The 13,031-nt window shown below is 35.1% G+C and overlaps 1 protein-coding gene across 2 annotated transcripts; it reads left to right on the top strand.

Annotated features, from left to right (window-relative positions):
• The first annotated feature begins 1,814 nt into the window (after window positions 1–1,814).
• Window positions 1,815–12,600, top strand: LOC118044177 (nodulin homeobox). 2 transcript variants are annotated; one of them, XM_035052375.2, is made up of 19 exons: window positions 1,815–2,086; window positions 3,148–3,227; window positions 3,413–3,472; window positions 3,774–3,899; window positions 3,991–4,149; window positions 4,763–4,846; window positions 4,924–5,052; window positions 5,645–5,860; window positions 6,408–6,539; window positions 6,659–6,754; window positions 7,066–7,227; window positions 7,530–7,821; window positions 7,919–8,044; window positions 8,128–8,197; window positions 8,987–9,050; window positions 9,179–9,247; window positions 10,337–10,873; window positions 10,997–11,031; window positions 11,937–12,600. In XM_035052375.2, exons 2-19 carry the CDS (start codon window positions 3,174–3,176, stop codon window positions 12,181–12,183), a joined length of 2,658 nt encoding a protein of 885 aa, XP_034908266.1. In that variant the 5' UTR covers window positions 1,815–2,086; window positions 3,148–3,173; the 3' UTR covers window positions 12,184–12,600. The 2 variants fall into 2 exon arrangements, with proteins under 2 accessions (XP_034908266.1, XP_034908267.1); XM_035052376.2 differs by lacking the exon at window positions 3,148–3,227.
• The last annotated feature ends 431 nt before the right edge of the window (window positions 12,601–13,031 follow it).

Consider the following 13,031-nt stretch of genomic DNA (forward strand, 5'->3'; position numbering starts at 1 on the left):
CTTGTTCAAGATCTTTAAAAGACCATTTATGATTTGTAGTTACCATAAAACTAGATAATGATTTTTTTTAATACATTTTGTACATAGATCATTGAGATGTTCTTGCTATAGAACTAATAAATTTGCTTCCTTACATGTTAAAATGTGATATGGAGGAATTAAAACCTTGCCATAAAAATATAGAATTTAAATAGTTATTAAACATAAGATAAAACCCTTTTTAGATTTAGATTGGCGATAACAATGGATGCTTTGAAATTTCTACATGCAATAAATAAATAAATAAACATAGAAACATAGAAACAAAAAAACATTCTATGACTAGCTTTGTGATTAACTTTACAAAAGCAATAACCATTTTCTCACCTTAACCTCACTTGTTAATAAAAAGCATACACACATATACTTATCGTTGTTTTTAGGAAGTTTATAATCACCTCCTATATAAAAATTATCAAATATTAACTTAGGCCCCAAATCACTTACTAATATTAGACATTTTATCATTAAACACCTTGAAAACAAAAACTTTCACAATGATAAACTAGCACTAATATTTATTTTAGAAAATAAGAGTAAAGTTGTGTATATCATATGACATGAATAGAGACGATTGATAACTATCCATAAAGTTGGTTAAAACAATAAGGCTAGCTGTAACAGTGTCAAATATGCACGAGGTGCACACTTCGGCAGGCTGTCCAAAACAGTGCCTAAAGGTGCTGGCAACCATGCCAACAATGCGATAAAATCGCAGCACAAATTTATGCAGCTATATGTTTGTCAGGGGAAATCGGCAGCGCAAATTGTTTGACGAATAGGGGTTGGATGCTGGATGCTGAACTGTCCAGGCTAGACATGAAAATTCGTTAGGGGATAGGCCGATGAGAATAGGGTGCTGTAAACTTGGACTGTCCACACAGAAACGAATTCGGTAGCGTACAATAGCTTGTGCAAGTCAAGGGTTTGGCTTAGCACGATCTAAAACTTGGACGAAAGACTGTTTAAGGCATGCGAGAGACCTAATAGCTGGCACAACACAAACTAAGAGTTGGGGTGGGTATACAGAACATGGGTTAGTGGCAGTTATGGACATCCAAGATCACGTGATCATGGGGGAATAATGTGGGGCAGAACAGGTGTTGCTCTACAAACTGCTGGATCATGGGGAGTAATTGTCCACTACTTATTGGAAAATAAGTCACTAAGATCATGAAGAATATGAGAGAGAAAGTACCCCACTATGTCCTGAAAAATAAGGATCATGGGTGTACCTTGTAGCTTACATATTTGTGTATAAATAGGTTGCAAAGCCTTAGCTGTGTAGCATGCTATTTTTATGAATAGCACACACGCTTTTATTATGTAATTTTTTATTGACGAGATAAATAAAGATGGAGAGTTCTTTTTATATTTTCAGTGTGCTAGGTGCTGTGCATCATCACTTGTGTATTCTGTTTGTCTTCATGATGTGAGAGAGTGAGAAATTTCTTGATGAGAAAAATAATTAATTACTATGTAAACATGAATGAGATTGAAAAAGAAAAGACTGAATCTAGCGGAGACTAGACTGCTACATGAATTTATTTGTGGAGCGAAAAATTTATCCCGTGACACTTGCCATTGTGTCTAATGCAGATTCACTCGGTATGTTTCCTGCATCACTCTGGAGAAAAGCCAATCGACAGTTGAAAAGACAAGAGTCAACTCGGTGAAAGGACTAAGTTATAACTTTTAGAAACATACAGGACTAGGTTATATGCGAGTTAAAAGCTGAGTAACTAGACAACAATTTACTTGGTTCAATTTTTAGCCAAACAAACAAACATTAAAAAAAGAAAGAAAGAGAGTCCCTTTCTCATAGCAAGCAATCCTATGGTCTTTTTCCACCCCACCAACGAGAAAAAGAAAAGGAAGCCTATAGTCTTCCTTCGATCCTCCTATAAACACACAGCACAGACTCTCACATATTTTCAAACTTGGACGTTTTTATCAACCCTCCCAACCCAAACCAAGAAACCCCATCATGAATTAATTTATTTTTTGGGTTCCTTTTGGCGCTTAGCTCGTTGATACGGCTCAAAAGGTTAGCTCTTTAATTCACTCTTGTTTTTGAATTTTATATTTTGTTCACATTATTTTCCTTTCCTTTTTTCCCCCTGTAATCTATTTGTTTCCATAGCGTTTTAGGGTTTTCAATGTTCACTTCACTTTGAGATTGAAATCTAGGGTTTTTATTTTCCTATTTCTTATTGAAGCATGTTCAACTCTCGTAATAATAAGTTCATGCCTTTTAAATCTTTACATTTTTGAATTCGAAGATACCATTTGGAAGAGCTAATTGATAATACTTTTCCTTGATCATCATATAGTTACTCAACAGTCACAAATGACACTTAATTGAGTTCCAGTGAGTGATTAGGCACATCATGGTTTCTAGGTCTTGCATCTTCATCTAAAACAAACGAACTCCATTCCCATTTGACTGGATATTTCCTCTTGTAGTTCTGGATTTACATGTTCAGGCATGCGGTGGTTGTGGAGTTGCTTGCATGCATTCTTTGAGTATCTTCCATGGTTGTTTTGATAGGGCTCCACCTCAATATCTGATTGATTGTAAAGGAGATAGAAAAGGGATTTAAGCTTTAGACCGATTCAAAGTATCTGCTTTTATGAGGTTGACCTCAAATAGAGAGAGTTATCCTTCCTTTTTAGATTAGACACTAAATATATTTAGATCTGTCAGTGATTAGGGATTCCCACGAGTTGATATTGCCATTGCAAAAAAGTTCAGGAGTTAGGCTTTCCTAAGCTCTATAAATAGGACTGTATGGTTTTTCATTACAAGTATAGTATGAGAATTACTTGAGAAGAGGTGCTTGTTGTGATCGTTACTTGAAAATACTATAATTTTAGCTCCTTCTTTATGAAGTAATAAGATAAGGTTTGTAATGCATTAAGTAGAATTATATAGTAGTTTGTGATCGCTTAAAATGTTTTTTTATGAAGAAAATGGTACCCTTTTCTTTTTTAAGGTGATTAAGTACTTTTTTTTGGGTCAGAATTTTTCTTAAATTCATTTACAACTATCACATTTATGGAATATCAAGTGCAAGTTCACAACTTTGCAATATTTTCTCTATCCAGGGTACTTCTTACTTTTTCAAGCAGAAATGCTATCTGCTACCAAAAATGTGGGAATTATAGTCTATGTTGGAAACTGTGGGGTATTTTCTCTATAAGCTCTTTTTTCCTTATCATTGAAGAATTGGCGTGTACTTGTTTCATTTGTCTGCCCTTGCCCTCTTCCCCCCTTTAGCTGCTTATAGCCTTGAGCGCATTATATTATTGCCAGCATCCATGCTCTGTCTTTTGTTCTGGTTGCAGTAGTTCATTATTTTTTTCTTGTCAGCTTTCTTGTCCTGGCTCTTGCATGCGGCTTGCTGAGGAAGAACCATCTATGGCTGAACAAGTAAGCATTGTTAACTCAGCTAAAATTTTTTTTTTTTTGTTATTTTTTTTTTGTTTTGGTTGGATAATGGAAAAAATCATCTCTGCTTCATTGTATCTGATCAGCTCACTTGGTTCATCATTTCATTTTTCAAGCATCCAGCTCTTCTGTTTCTTTTTATTTTCTTGAACTTCTGCTTAATCCCACAAAAACTTTTATCAATTCCATTGTTTAATTATTCAACTGTGTTTCATGTTCAGTTTTACTTCTCTTGAGCCACCCCCTCTTTCTAACAGGGCTAAGCGTCTACTTATATGAACAGGTCATTGATTTAATTTCAGCAGTGAAAGAGTTACATGGTCTTAGCTGTCAGGAGCTTAACAAATTGTTAAGGGACTCTGAAAATTTTACAATTCACTTTCATTCTGAAAAAGGATCTACAATAAAGGTCAGGAAACAAACTCATCATCACCACACTTATGCTTTCTTATTTTACCACCGTCTTGCATCTTAAATCACTTTTTTTTTTTTTTTCTCAGATTGATGTGGAAAAACTGGCTGGCTTTCTTCCTTTACACCTTATTGCAGTACTTATGTCATCTGATAGAGATGAATCACTGTTGAGATATTTGCTGCGTGGGATTCGGCTTTTGCATTCCTTGTGTGATCTAGCACCTCGGAACAGTAAACTTGAGCAGGTTGCTTTCACCAATCATTGCCTGGTCTTTATCATCATCATCATCATCATCATCATCTCTTTTTTATGTAGCATCAGTTTTGGTGTCTGTTTTGCTTAGCAATTGAACTCTGACACATTTCTTGAAAATCTGTGGATGTGTATTTAAAGTCAGGCTCCAATGTGTTTATGAACCCTGGCAAATTATAGGAATGGTCACTATTTTAATTTTAGCTGAAAACACGTACCCCCATCTTCCTAGGACTTTAGGTTCTTGAATCCGTGGTTTGGATATTTTAGTCTTTCTGTGCAGCTGTCTTGTTTTTTCTTTGAATTTTTTTTTTAAAATTTTCTTTGTGGTGTTGAAGCTATTCTAAGTCCTTGCACTTGGAAGTTGTTTTGAAGTAGTTATGACATTGGGTTCTTTATTATCATTATCTGAAATTATTTTTAGAGGGACTTGTATTTGGATGTTACCCATTGTTCTTCTGTAAATGATCAATATTTTTGTTTATTCTTGGAAACTGTGATGTGTTCTTTTCACCTTAAGATATTTATGTTCTTAAAAATTTGGAAATGATATATTGAAGCAAAACACATTTCTCTCCTGATGCTCTTTTGCGTTATATATACAGGTTTTGCTCGATGATGTTAAAGTATCAGAGCAGCTGCTGGATCTGGTGTTTTATTTACTAATTGTTCTTAGTGGTTATAGACAGGTATTCCTTAGTATTTAACTCTTGAGGGGTTACTTCCCAAACTCTTAACGTTTACCAGGGTTATTTTTGTTATGTAGGAAAACTGTATTTCATGTTCTCTGTTACTTGTGCATTCAGCACTGGTGGCATCCAGTCTACATTTATTGTCAGGATGTATATCTTTGCAATGGCAAGATCTTGTTCAAGTATTGCTTGCTCACCCCAAGGTACAATCTTCCCACATGATTTTGGATATTTAAGAGAAATGGGTTTACTATATTCATGGGATCATTGCAAAGCTTTTCTTTTCTTTTTTTTTTTTTTTTTTGAGAAAATGAGATATTTATTGGCTGAGCTTTGCTATTTTTAACTATCAACGGCATGATCTTTAATTTTTTCAATAGATTTTTCTAATTTCTAAATTTTGCATAATCAATTCAAATATGGATGCCTGTCAGTAGCTGATTTGTTCATTAATAATTGCCATGGATCAGCATATCAGTTACATGTGGGTTCAAGGCTATGGTTTGAGAGGGAATTTTCCCTCCTGTTGACCCAGATAACCTATTTTTATTAATTTAGGCTATGAGATGTTAGAAAAACTGAACTAAAACCCAGATTCAATTCAAAATGTCCTTTTCTTTTTAACTGGTACACAGCACCACTGCCACTCCCACACTCTTGCCACTAAATTTTGATTGATCTATGAACTCCATTTTCATTAACAATTTCTGATCATATTATCATTTTATTTTGAGCTTTTAAGCTCTGAAGGCAGAGACATTTATGGACTTTCTGATCATGAATTTTCTCTTATAGGTTGACATATTTATGGATGCAGCTTTTGGAGCTGTTCATGTAGCCATTAGATTTCTTCAGGTCAAGCTGTCAGATCAATATACTGGTCTTCATGCGAAAAGTCCAACAGCTGAACAAATAGTTAACTATATCTGCCAACAATGTGAGGCTTCTTTACAGATTCTTCAGTCATTGTGCCAGCAAAAGGTGTTTCGTGAGCGCCTTCTTAGGAACAAGGTTTCTAAAATAGAACCATCTTATTCTATATGTTTGGTTTTAAGCTGTATGTCAAGAGATGCCAGCTTCGATGTTTTTCTCTGTGTTTGACATGAGATGGAGAAATTCTTCTTGCTGGACCAAATCGGAAGTAGAAGCATCTAGTTAATGTGATTGTATGTGGTGAAAAAGCAGGAAAGTCAGTTGGAGAAACATGGAGGTTTTGATTGCTAGCATTTTGATCGAGCAGTAAAACAAAATGTTGAAACAATTGTGAAATATTGCAGGAGGCTATTATAATTTATAACTTTTATTTGCATCGATAATCTTGACGATGGTATCCATACTAGTTATAAGTCTCCTTTTAAATTTTACATGGACATCTCATGTTTAATAATCCTTATAATTTATAACTTTTATTTGCCTCAATGATCTTGATGATGGTATCCATGCTAGTTATAAGTCTCCTTTTTATATTTTACATGGACATATCATGTTTAATAATCCTTTTTGTTATTTATCATTTTTCATTATTTTGGTAAAATATCTGTGTATAATACCATTTCAGGAACTTTGTGGAAGGGGAGGTGTTCTTTTTCTGGCACGGGCCATCCTGAATTTAAACGTTACACCTCCTTTTGTAGATTCTTTCACTGTTGTAGCTGCAATATCTAGACTGAAGGCTAAAGTATTATCGATTGTAAGTATTAATGTAGTGGCAAGGCTTAGGCCGTGTCATTATCTTGTATAACTTCTTATTTCCTTGCTCGTCTAAATATCCCTGATTTTTTATTCTGTTGACCATTTGTTTTTATGCAGCTATTGCATTTGTGTGAAGCAGAAAGCATTTCTTACCTTGATGAGGTAGCGAGTTCTCCAGGGAGTCTTGATTTGGCAAAGTCTGTAGTATTAGAGGTTAGTTTAATAAATGTGCTAGCACATTAGTGCATTAGTGGGCTTTGATATGGAGAGGCAGAGTGATGCAACCCACAATTTTTATTTGTTTTACCTGGCACATCTGCTAAACCAAAAGTGTTTTGCAAAGTTGATAATCTCCTTCCACTCACAGTAATTGTGAACATAGATCTATTTTGTGGCAGAGATATTGGCCAGTTTCATTTATTGGTGATCCACAGACCAAACTTGTCTCAACCCACTGTTTCCTATTTCTTTATTCCATTTGAAGCCTCGTTTTTAATGCTTGCTATGAATACTTTTTGATGTAGATTCTTGAATTACTGAAGGCTGCACCTAGCAAAGATCCCAATCATCTTAGTCCATGTTCAGACAGAACTTTTCCCATGGGGCTTTTGCGACTCAATGCTATGCGTCTGGCTGATATCTTCTCAGATGATTCAAATTTCAGATCTTTTATCACAACTTGCTTTGTAAGTTAATCATTTGGATTCTCAGGCATGATACTCGCTTAGTTTCACCATGCTACTTCTGCTGAATTGTTTTAAGTGACTTTCTCTGATATCTTCTCTGAAAAACATTAAAGTTTAGACATATACTACATAATGTACAAAAAAATTCATTGTTCTCTGTTGTTAAAAATTGCGAAGCCACTGAAAATGCGTGTAATTTTTAAATGTTGTGTATTTCCAACTCATTATGCTTCAAAGCATCCATCATGGAGAGAGATTCATGACTTTCCTTTTTCATTTTCAAATATCAATATGCTCTACAGACCAAAGTTATGACCGCTATTTTTTCACTCCCCCATGGAGATTTTTTATCAATCTGGTGTTCGTCTGAATTTCCACCAAGAGAAGAAGATGCTACTCTGGAGTATGACACATTTGCAGCAGCTGGGTGGTTTTTAGACACATTTGCAGCAGCGAACCTGTCAAATGCAATAAATTTAGAAATTACATTAATTCCCAGTAACATGCCTCAAGCTATGTATGCGCATCAGAGAACTTCATTATTTGTGAAACTAATTGCCAACCTACACTGTTTTGTTCCAAACATTTGTGAAGGTGAATTCTCTAACACAATCTTCCAAAATATTCATCATGATTGATCTGGTGGCTGCTGTATAGATTAAGTAATTCAAAATTTTGTTCTCGTCCACAGAACAGGAAAGAAACTTGTTCCTTCACAAGTTTTTGGAGTGCATGAGGATGGACCCATCTAAATCACTGCCTGGGTTTTCTTTTACTTCTGGTGCTCAAAGAGCTGTAACAGTTTGCAGGAACCTTTGTAAGTATCAGTCTTGTGATTTTCTCAATAGACATGATGCATAAAAGTTGGTGGGGTTTTCCATGAGTAACTTGCATGTGTAGGTTCATTGCTAAGTCATGCAGAGTCTTTAATTCCAAACTTTTTGAATGAGGAGGATGTACAGCTCTTAAGGTGAGTTAAACATCAACCATGCTACTTTCTTCCTATAATTTTCATTTTTGGCTGTTTTACTACAAGTGTTATTGTTCTTTTCTTTCCTTTTCTTTTTGTGTTTTAGCTTAATTTTAAAGAATAGAATCATCCTGGAATGGTAAAAGCTAACTTTGAGAAGGAAAAAAGGAGGGAGAAGATTGATTTTTTCGTTTAGACTATTCATTAAATGGGCTTTTTCACTAACATATAGCTTGGGAGACTTTGCTGAACGAATTTATATTATTGATCTTAGAATTCAAAATATTGCACACAAATAAACAAATTAAATTGGGCTTTGTCAAAAATTTGAAGAGGCTGGCAAGCATTGTCAGAAACATCACTTCAAATGAATGGTCCAATTCCCAACTCTTTATTTCCATTATTTCCACTTACATGCCTCTATAAAAGTCAGCAAAAGTTGAGTAAAGCAGTGAAACATAGCTTATATGGGGTGCCTTTTTCAGCAATGTATACCCATAATATTCTGCATAATAGCAGTGTATCAATTCCTTGTATGCTTCTGGATTCTTTGAGTGGTTGTCAATCTCTGCCTGACAACATGAAATTAAATTCAGCACTATAAGCTGCATTTTGAAGGGAAAGTACTCAAGAGTCTAAGTAAATTCCAGAATAAGCTTCTATTCTGTGTTGTACTCAGGGTGTGGGTGCAACTAATTGAGTCTAAAGCATCTTTTCAATCTTTCAGCAACTATTGTCTATTTGTTGGTTGTAAAATAGCTTATTTTTTTCATTTATATTTTATTGCAGGGTATTCTTTAACCAGTTACATTCATTGATTAATCCTGCTGATTTTGAAGAAAACCAAGTTCAAGTAAGGTTTTGCCCTTCAATGATTAATAATTTTTTCTTTTTCTCTATCCACTCCAACTTCAGCAACTTCCTGTTTCTTCTCCTCGTCAAATTCAATGTGCTAACATTCTGCTACTGAAAATATTTTAGGAAATCAAATCAGAGAGGTCAATATCTTTGGATAAGTTCTCCAGACTCAGTATTGATGAGCATCTTCAGGTGAATACTGGAATTTCAATCTTTTTATTTTTTAATACAAGGAAGTTTATTTATTTGTCACAATTATCTATTACAATAGTATGATGATGTACCATTTGACATTAAAGCTCAATTTTGATTTGATGTGTGATTCTATTGGTGACTGGTCATCAAGGTGACAAACATGGGCAGAGCCAGGAAAACAATAATGGGGTCAATTGACCCCCCTGGAATTAATGAATAATGAAAATCTAGGTATTATAATACTTGCCTTCTTTATTTGTCTAAATTGAACCCAATATATTAACTAAACAGAAGATTAATACATTTAAGCAGATTCAATTTTGTATTTTAATTTAAGAAGTTATGAGATCATCAGATTTAAGCTTTGTGGATTACATGCAAGTAGCTAAAAAAATGAAATGCTATTAAAGCAAACAAAAATGCAGTCTGCTCAGCATACGCTTAAAGAGGAAGTATTGCTCAGTATTCATTTGTATGATTTTTCACTAATGATCTCTCTATATTACAATTGATGTGACTCAACTTATCTCAGCTACTCATGTTGTCTCTCATTTTGATATATCTCTGTTACACATTGCACTTATCTCTCATCTCCCATTTAGCTTTTATGTTGATTCTTTTACTCTTGCTCTTGAGTTCTCCATGCTTTTCATGATAATCTGATCAAACTTAATTACTATTATTACACATTTCATAGAAGAGTACAATGTTTACATTAACAATCATATTTGTTTAATTTTTGTAGATATATTGAGAGTTTACAGAGATTGTGTATCAAAATATATTTTGATGTGGCGTAAGTTATAAATTAACTTTGCTAAAAGAATTTTCTTTCTTTGCTATTGGTGACAAACAGATTGCTTGACAGAAGTCCAAAATAAAGTTTAGAACCGAGTAATTACTTTTTTTTAGTGGAGTATTATCATATAATTATTGAAACTTTAGAAGTTATAGAATATTTTATTCAGGGTCAAACTCTTAAGATTATGTATCGTAATGGTTCTGATTAAGGATTTCAAGTCTTCTTTATGTTGCCTTTCTCTACAAATCCTACATTTTCTCACAGAAAAATTTGATTCCTGGTAGGAAGCTCAAAGCACTAGGGCATCCTCATCACCTATGGTGAAGAAGGAACCTTCAAGTCTTAACAACAGGACAGATATTCAAAAGGAGGAAATGTCAGAGAATTCAGCTATTCAAGAAGAGGAGAAGCACAATTTCAGAAATGAGCATATGAATCAAGCTAATGTGATGAGGGGAGACAAAGCTAAATCTGGTGCATGCGCTTCTGATGTTTTAAGAGAGATGGATAGAGATTCTCATAATGTTGAGACAAGTGGCTCAGATACAAGTTCAACTAGAGGAAAGACTTTTGTAGGTCAAGTGGTGAATGGTGACTTACTGAAATCAAGTGCGCATATAAAAGGAAGTGGCTGCCAGGGAGTTCGAAATTGTGAAAAATCTGAAAGTCTTCATTTTGAAGAAAAGCAGCCAAGAAAAAGGAAGCGAACTATTATGAATGACTATCAAATCGCACTTATGGAGAAAGCCCTGCTAGATGAACCTGAGATGCAGCGAAATGCAGCAGCGTTACAGTCATGGGCTGATAAATTAAGTCTCAATGTATGTAAAAATGCACCTTTAAATTATTTATTATGTCAGTTAATTTTATTTGTGTCCCCCCAGGATCACGTGTTTATTATTTTTTTATTTATTTTGCTTAATAAGTTTAATTGTGTTTTCCAGGGATCAGAAGTTACATCTTCACAGCTGAAAAATTGGTAAGAAGCTTCACCTTCTCTGATAGTTTGCACTCCTTGGTTTAAAAACACTTTTTTGCCCCTCTCCTTGAGGTTATACTCTCTTCAAAATTAGTAGTGTAGGAAAAGATTAAAAGTTTATATTCTCAAGGTCTTGTTCAAGTTGGGGCTTTTGAATTTTCTTGTTCTACCACTTCTTGGCAGTGAAACTTGGCATTACTAGAATTATTTTTGGGTCAACTGCACTTGTAAATAGATGCCTAATATAGCCGTTTCCCAGAAAAGAATTTTATTTGAACTCTTATGTTACCCTTCTTTTAGTTGTTAATGTTATAAAAGAGGAGATAATTGCACAATTCGGTTATTACTGAAATGTCTCTTCATTTAGTTTTTAAAAGTTGATTCTCCATGTAGTTACTTTGCAATGTTTCTTTTGGAAAGCTTCTTATACAGGACAGGAATAAATCACAGGTGCCCAAGAACTCTTGGTACAAGGGCGTTTTATTTCTTACATATTAGATTAGAAGATTTATTGGATGCAAACTCTGAAAAGATTGTGTATTAAATGCTAATTCTAGGACTCTCTGCAAAAATCTTCCAGTACTGCTACTCATGCAATTATCATTTGAGTTGTCTATTGGCATTCTAGGTAGCAAACCACTTTTTTGTTCCTGGGAAATTATTCTGAAATTCCTGTTCTGTATTTGTACGCATCTATGAATTTTTTCCATTTGCACATTATACTAATTTGATTTTTCAATCAGCATGTCGTTGTTCATGCCACTGAATTTCTTAGATAGATCAGTGCCTGGTTGGCAGGCTGAAACTGGAAATAAGTTTTTCTTACCGTGCTACAGAAGTTTAATTAGATAGGTCAGTGCTCTGTTATGCTTTTAATGAGTGCCTATTTTTTTTTGCTATCACAGGCTCAACAATCGGAAAGCAAGGTTAGCTCGTGCAGGTAAGGATGTTCGTGCACCAATGGAAGTTGATATTACATTTCCAGAAAATCAAGTTGGACAAGCATTGCAGCACGAATCACCTGAGAGCCCAGGTGATGATAACATCACATCAAGTGTAAGAGGCCTTCAAAACACATCAGAAATTGGTGTGTATGAAGATCCCGAGGCTGGTATAGGATTGTCAGACTTTGTTGACATTGGTGCTTCATAATTTGTTTCAGTGCAAGCCAGGGCAGTTTGCTTGTAGACGGGCCAGTAGAAGAGAATGGTAAGGGAGAGTATGTCAGGTGCAAGACAATTGGTGTGGAAGGATGTTGGACGAATCAACGGTGTGTGCCGTGGATGTTACAGAGCTCAAGACTGAGAGATGGGTGAGGCTTCCATGCCCCATCTGAAGCCACAGGCATGTCATTTGATGAAGCTGCACAGAAGATTGGGGGTGATGAGAGTGTTGAATAGACGTCACGACCTCAATGATACAATTTCAGTGCTAGGTTTCTTTGTTAGAATGTAGAGCTAGTAGTTGTTTACCAGCAGTATCGTTCTTTTTTATTCGAGTTCCAAACCATGAGCAGGTTCAGAAGGTTAGCTCTTTCATTTTAAATAGATGGTTAAATCACATGAAAAATATTGCACAGCATCCATCAAAGCTTAATATGAATTCTAAAATTTAAACGGGAAGGGTTGTTATATTAGCTGAAGAAATTTGAAAATAAAAAAAGAAGTTAAATAAGATAAAGATGAAAGGCCTTCCACAGTACTGAGTGATGTCCCTGTGAATGTAGGAGCAATGGCATCTGCAGGCACCTGCCAGGGTGTCGGAAAGTGCAGAGCAGCTACATGTTACTCCTTTGCTTGTATTGATGATGAAAAGGCCTGGATTGGTAGTTTATAAAGCAGCTGTCACAACAGTGAAGAAGGTAGTTCCCATTTGCACGTGAGTCCCTGTTCTTAGAAGATGAAACGACGAGTATTGAGAGTAGAAGCCGAAGATGAATGCATAGCATTAGGCATGAAGGCTAGTTCTGATCTCAAGAGCTTTCAGTGTCTATCGCGGCC

This window comes from Populus alba, chromosome 2 (genome assembly GCF_005239225.2).
Source record: "Populus alba chromosome 2, ASM523922v2, whole genome shotgun sequence".
NCBI classification, from domain to species: domain Eukaryota; kingdom Viridiplantae; phylum Streptophyta; class Magnoliopsida; order Malpighiales; family Salicaceae; genus Populus; species Populus alba.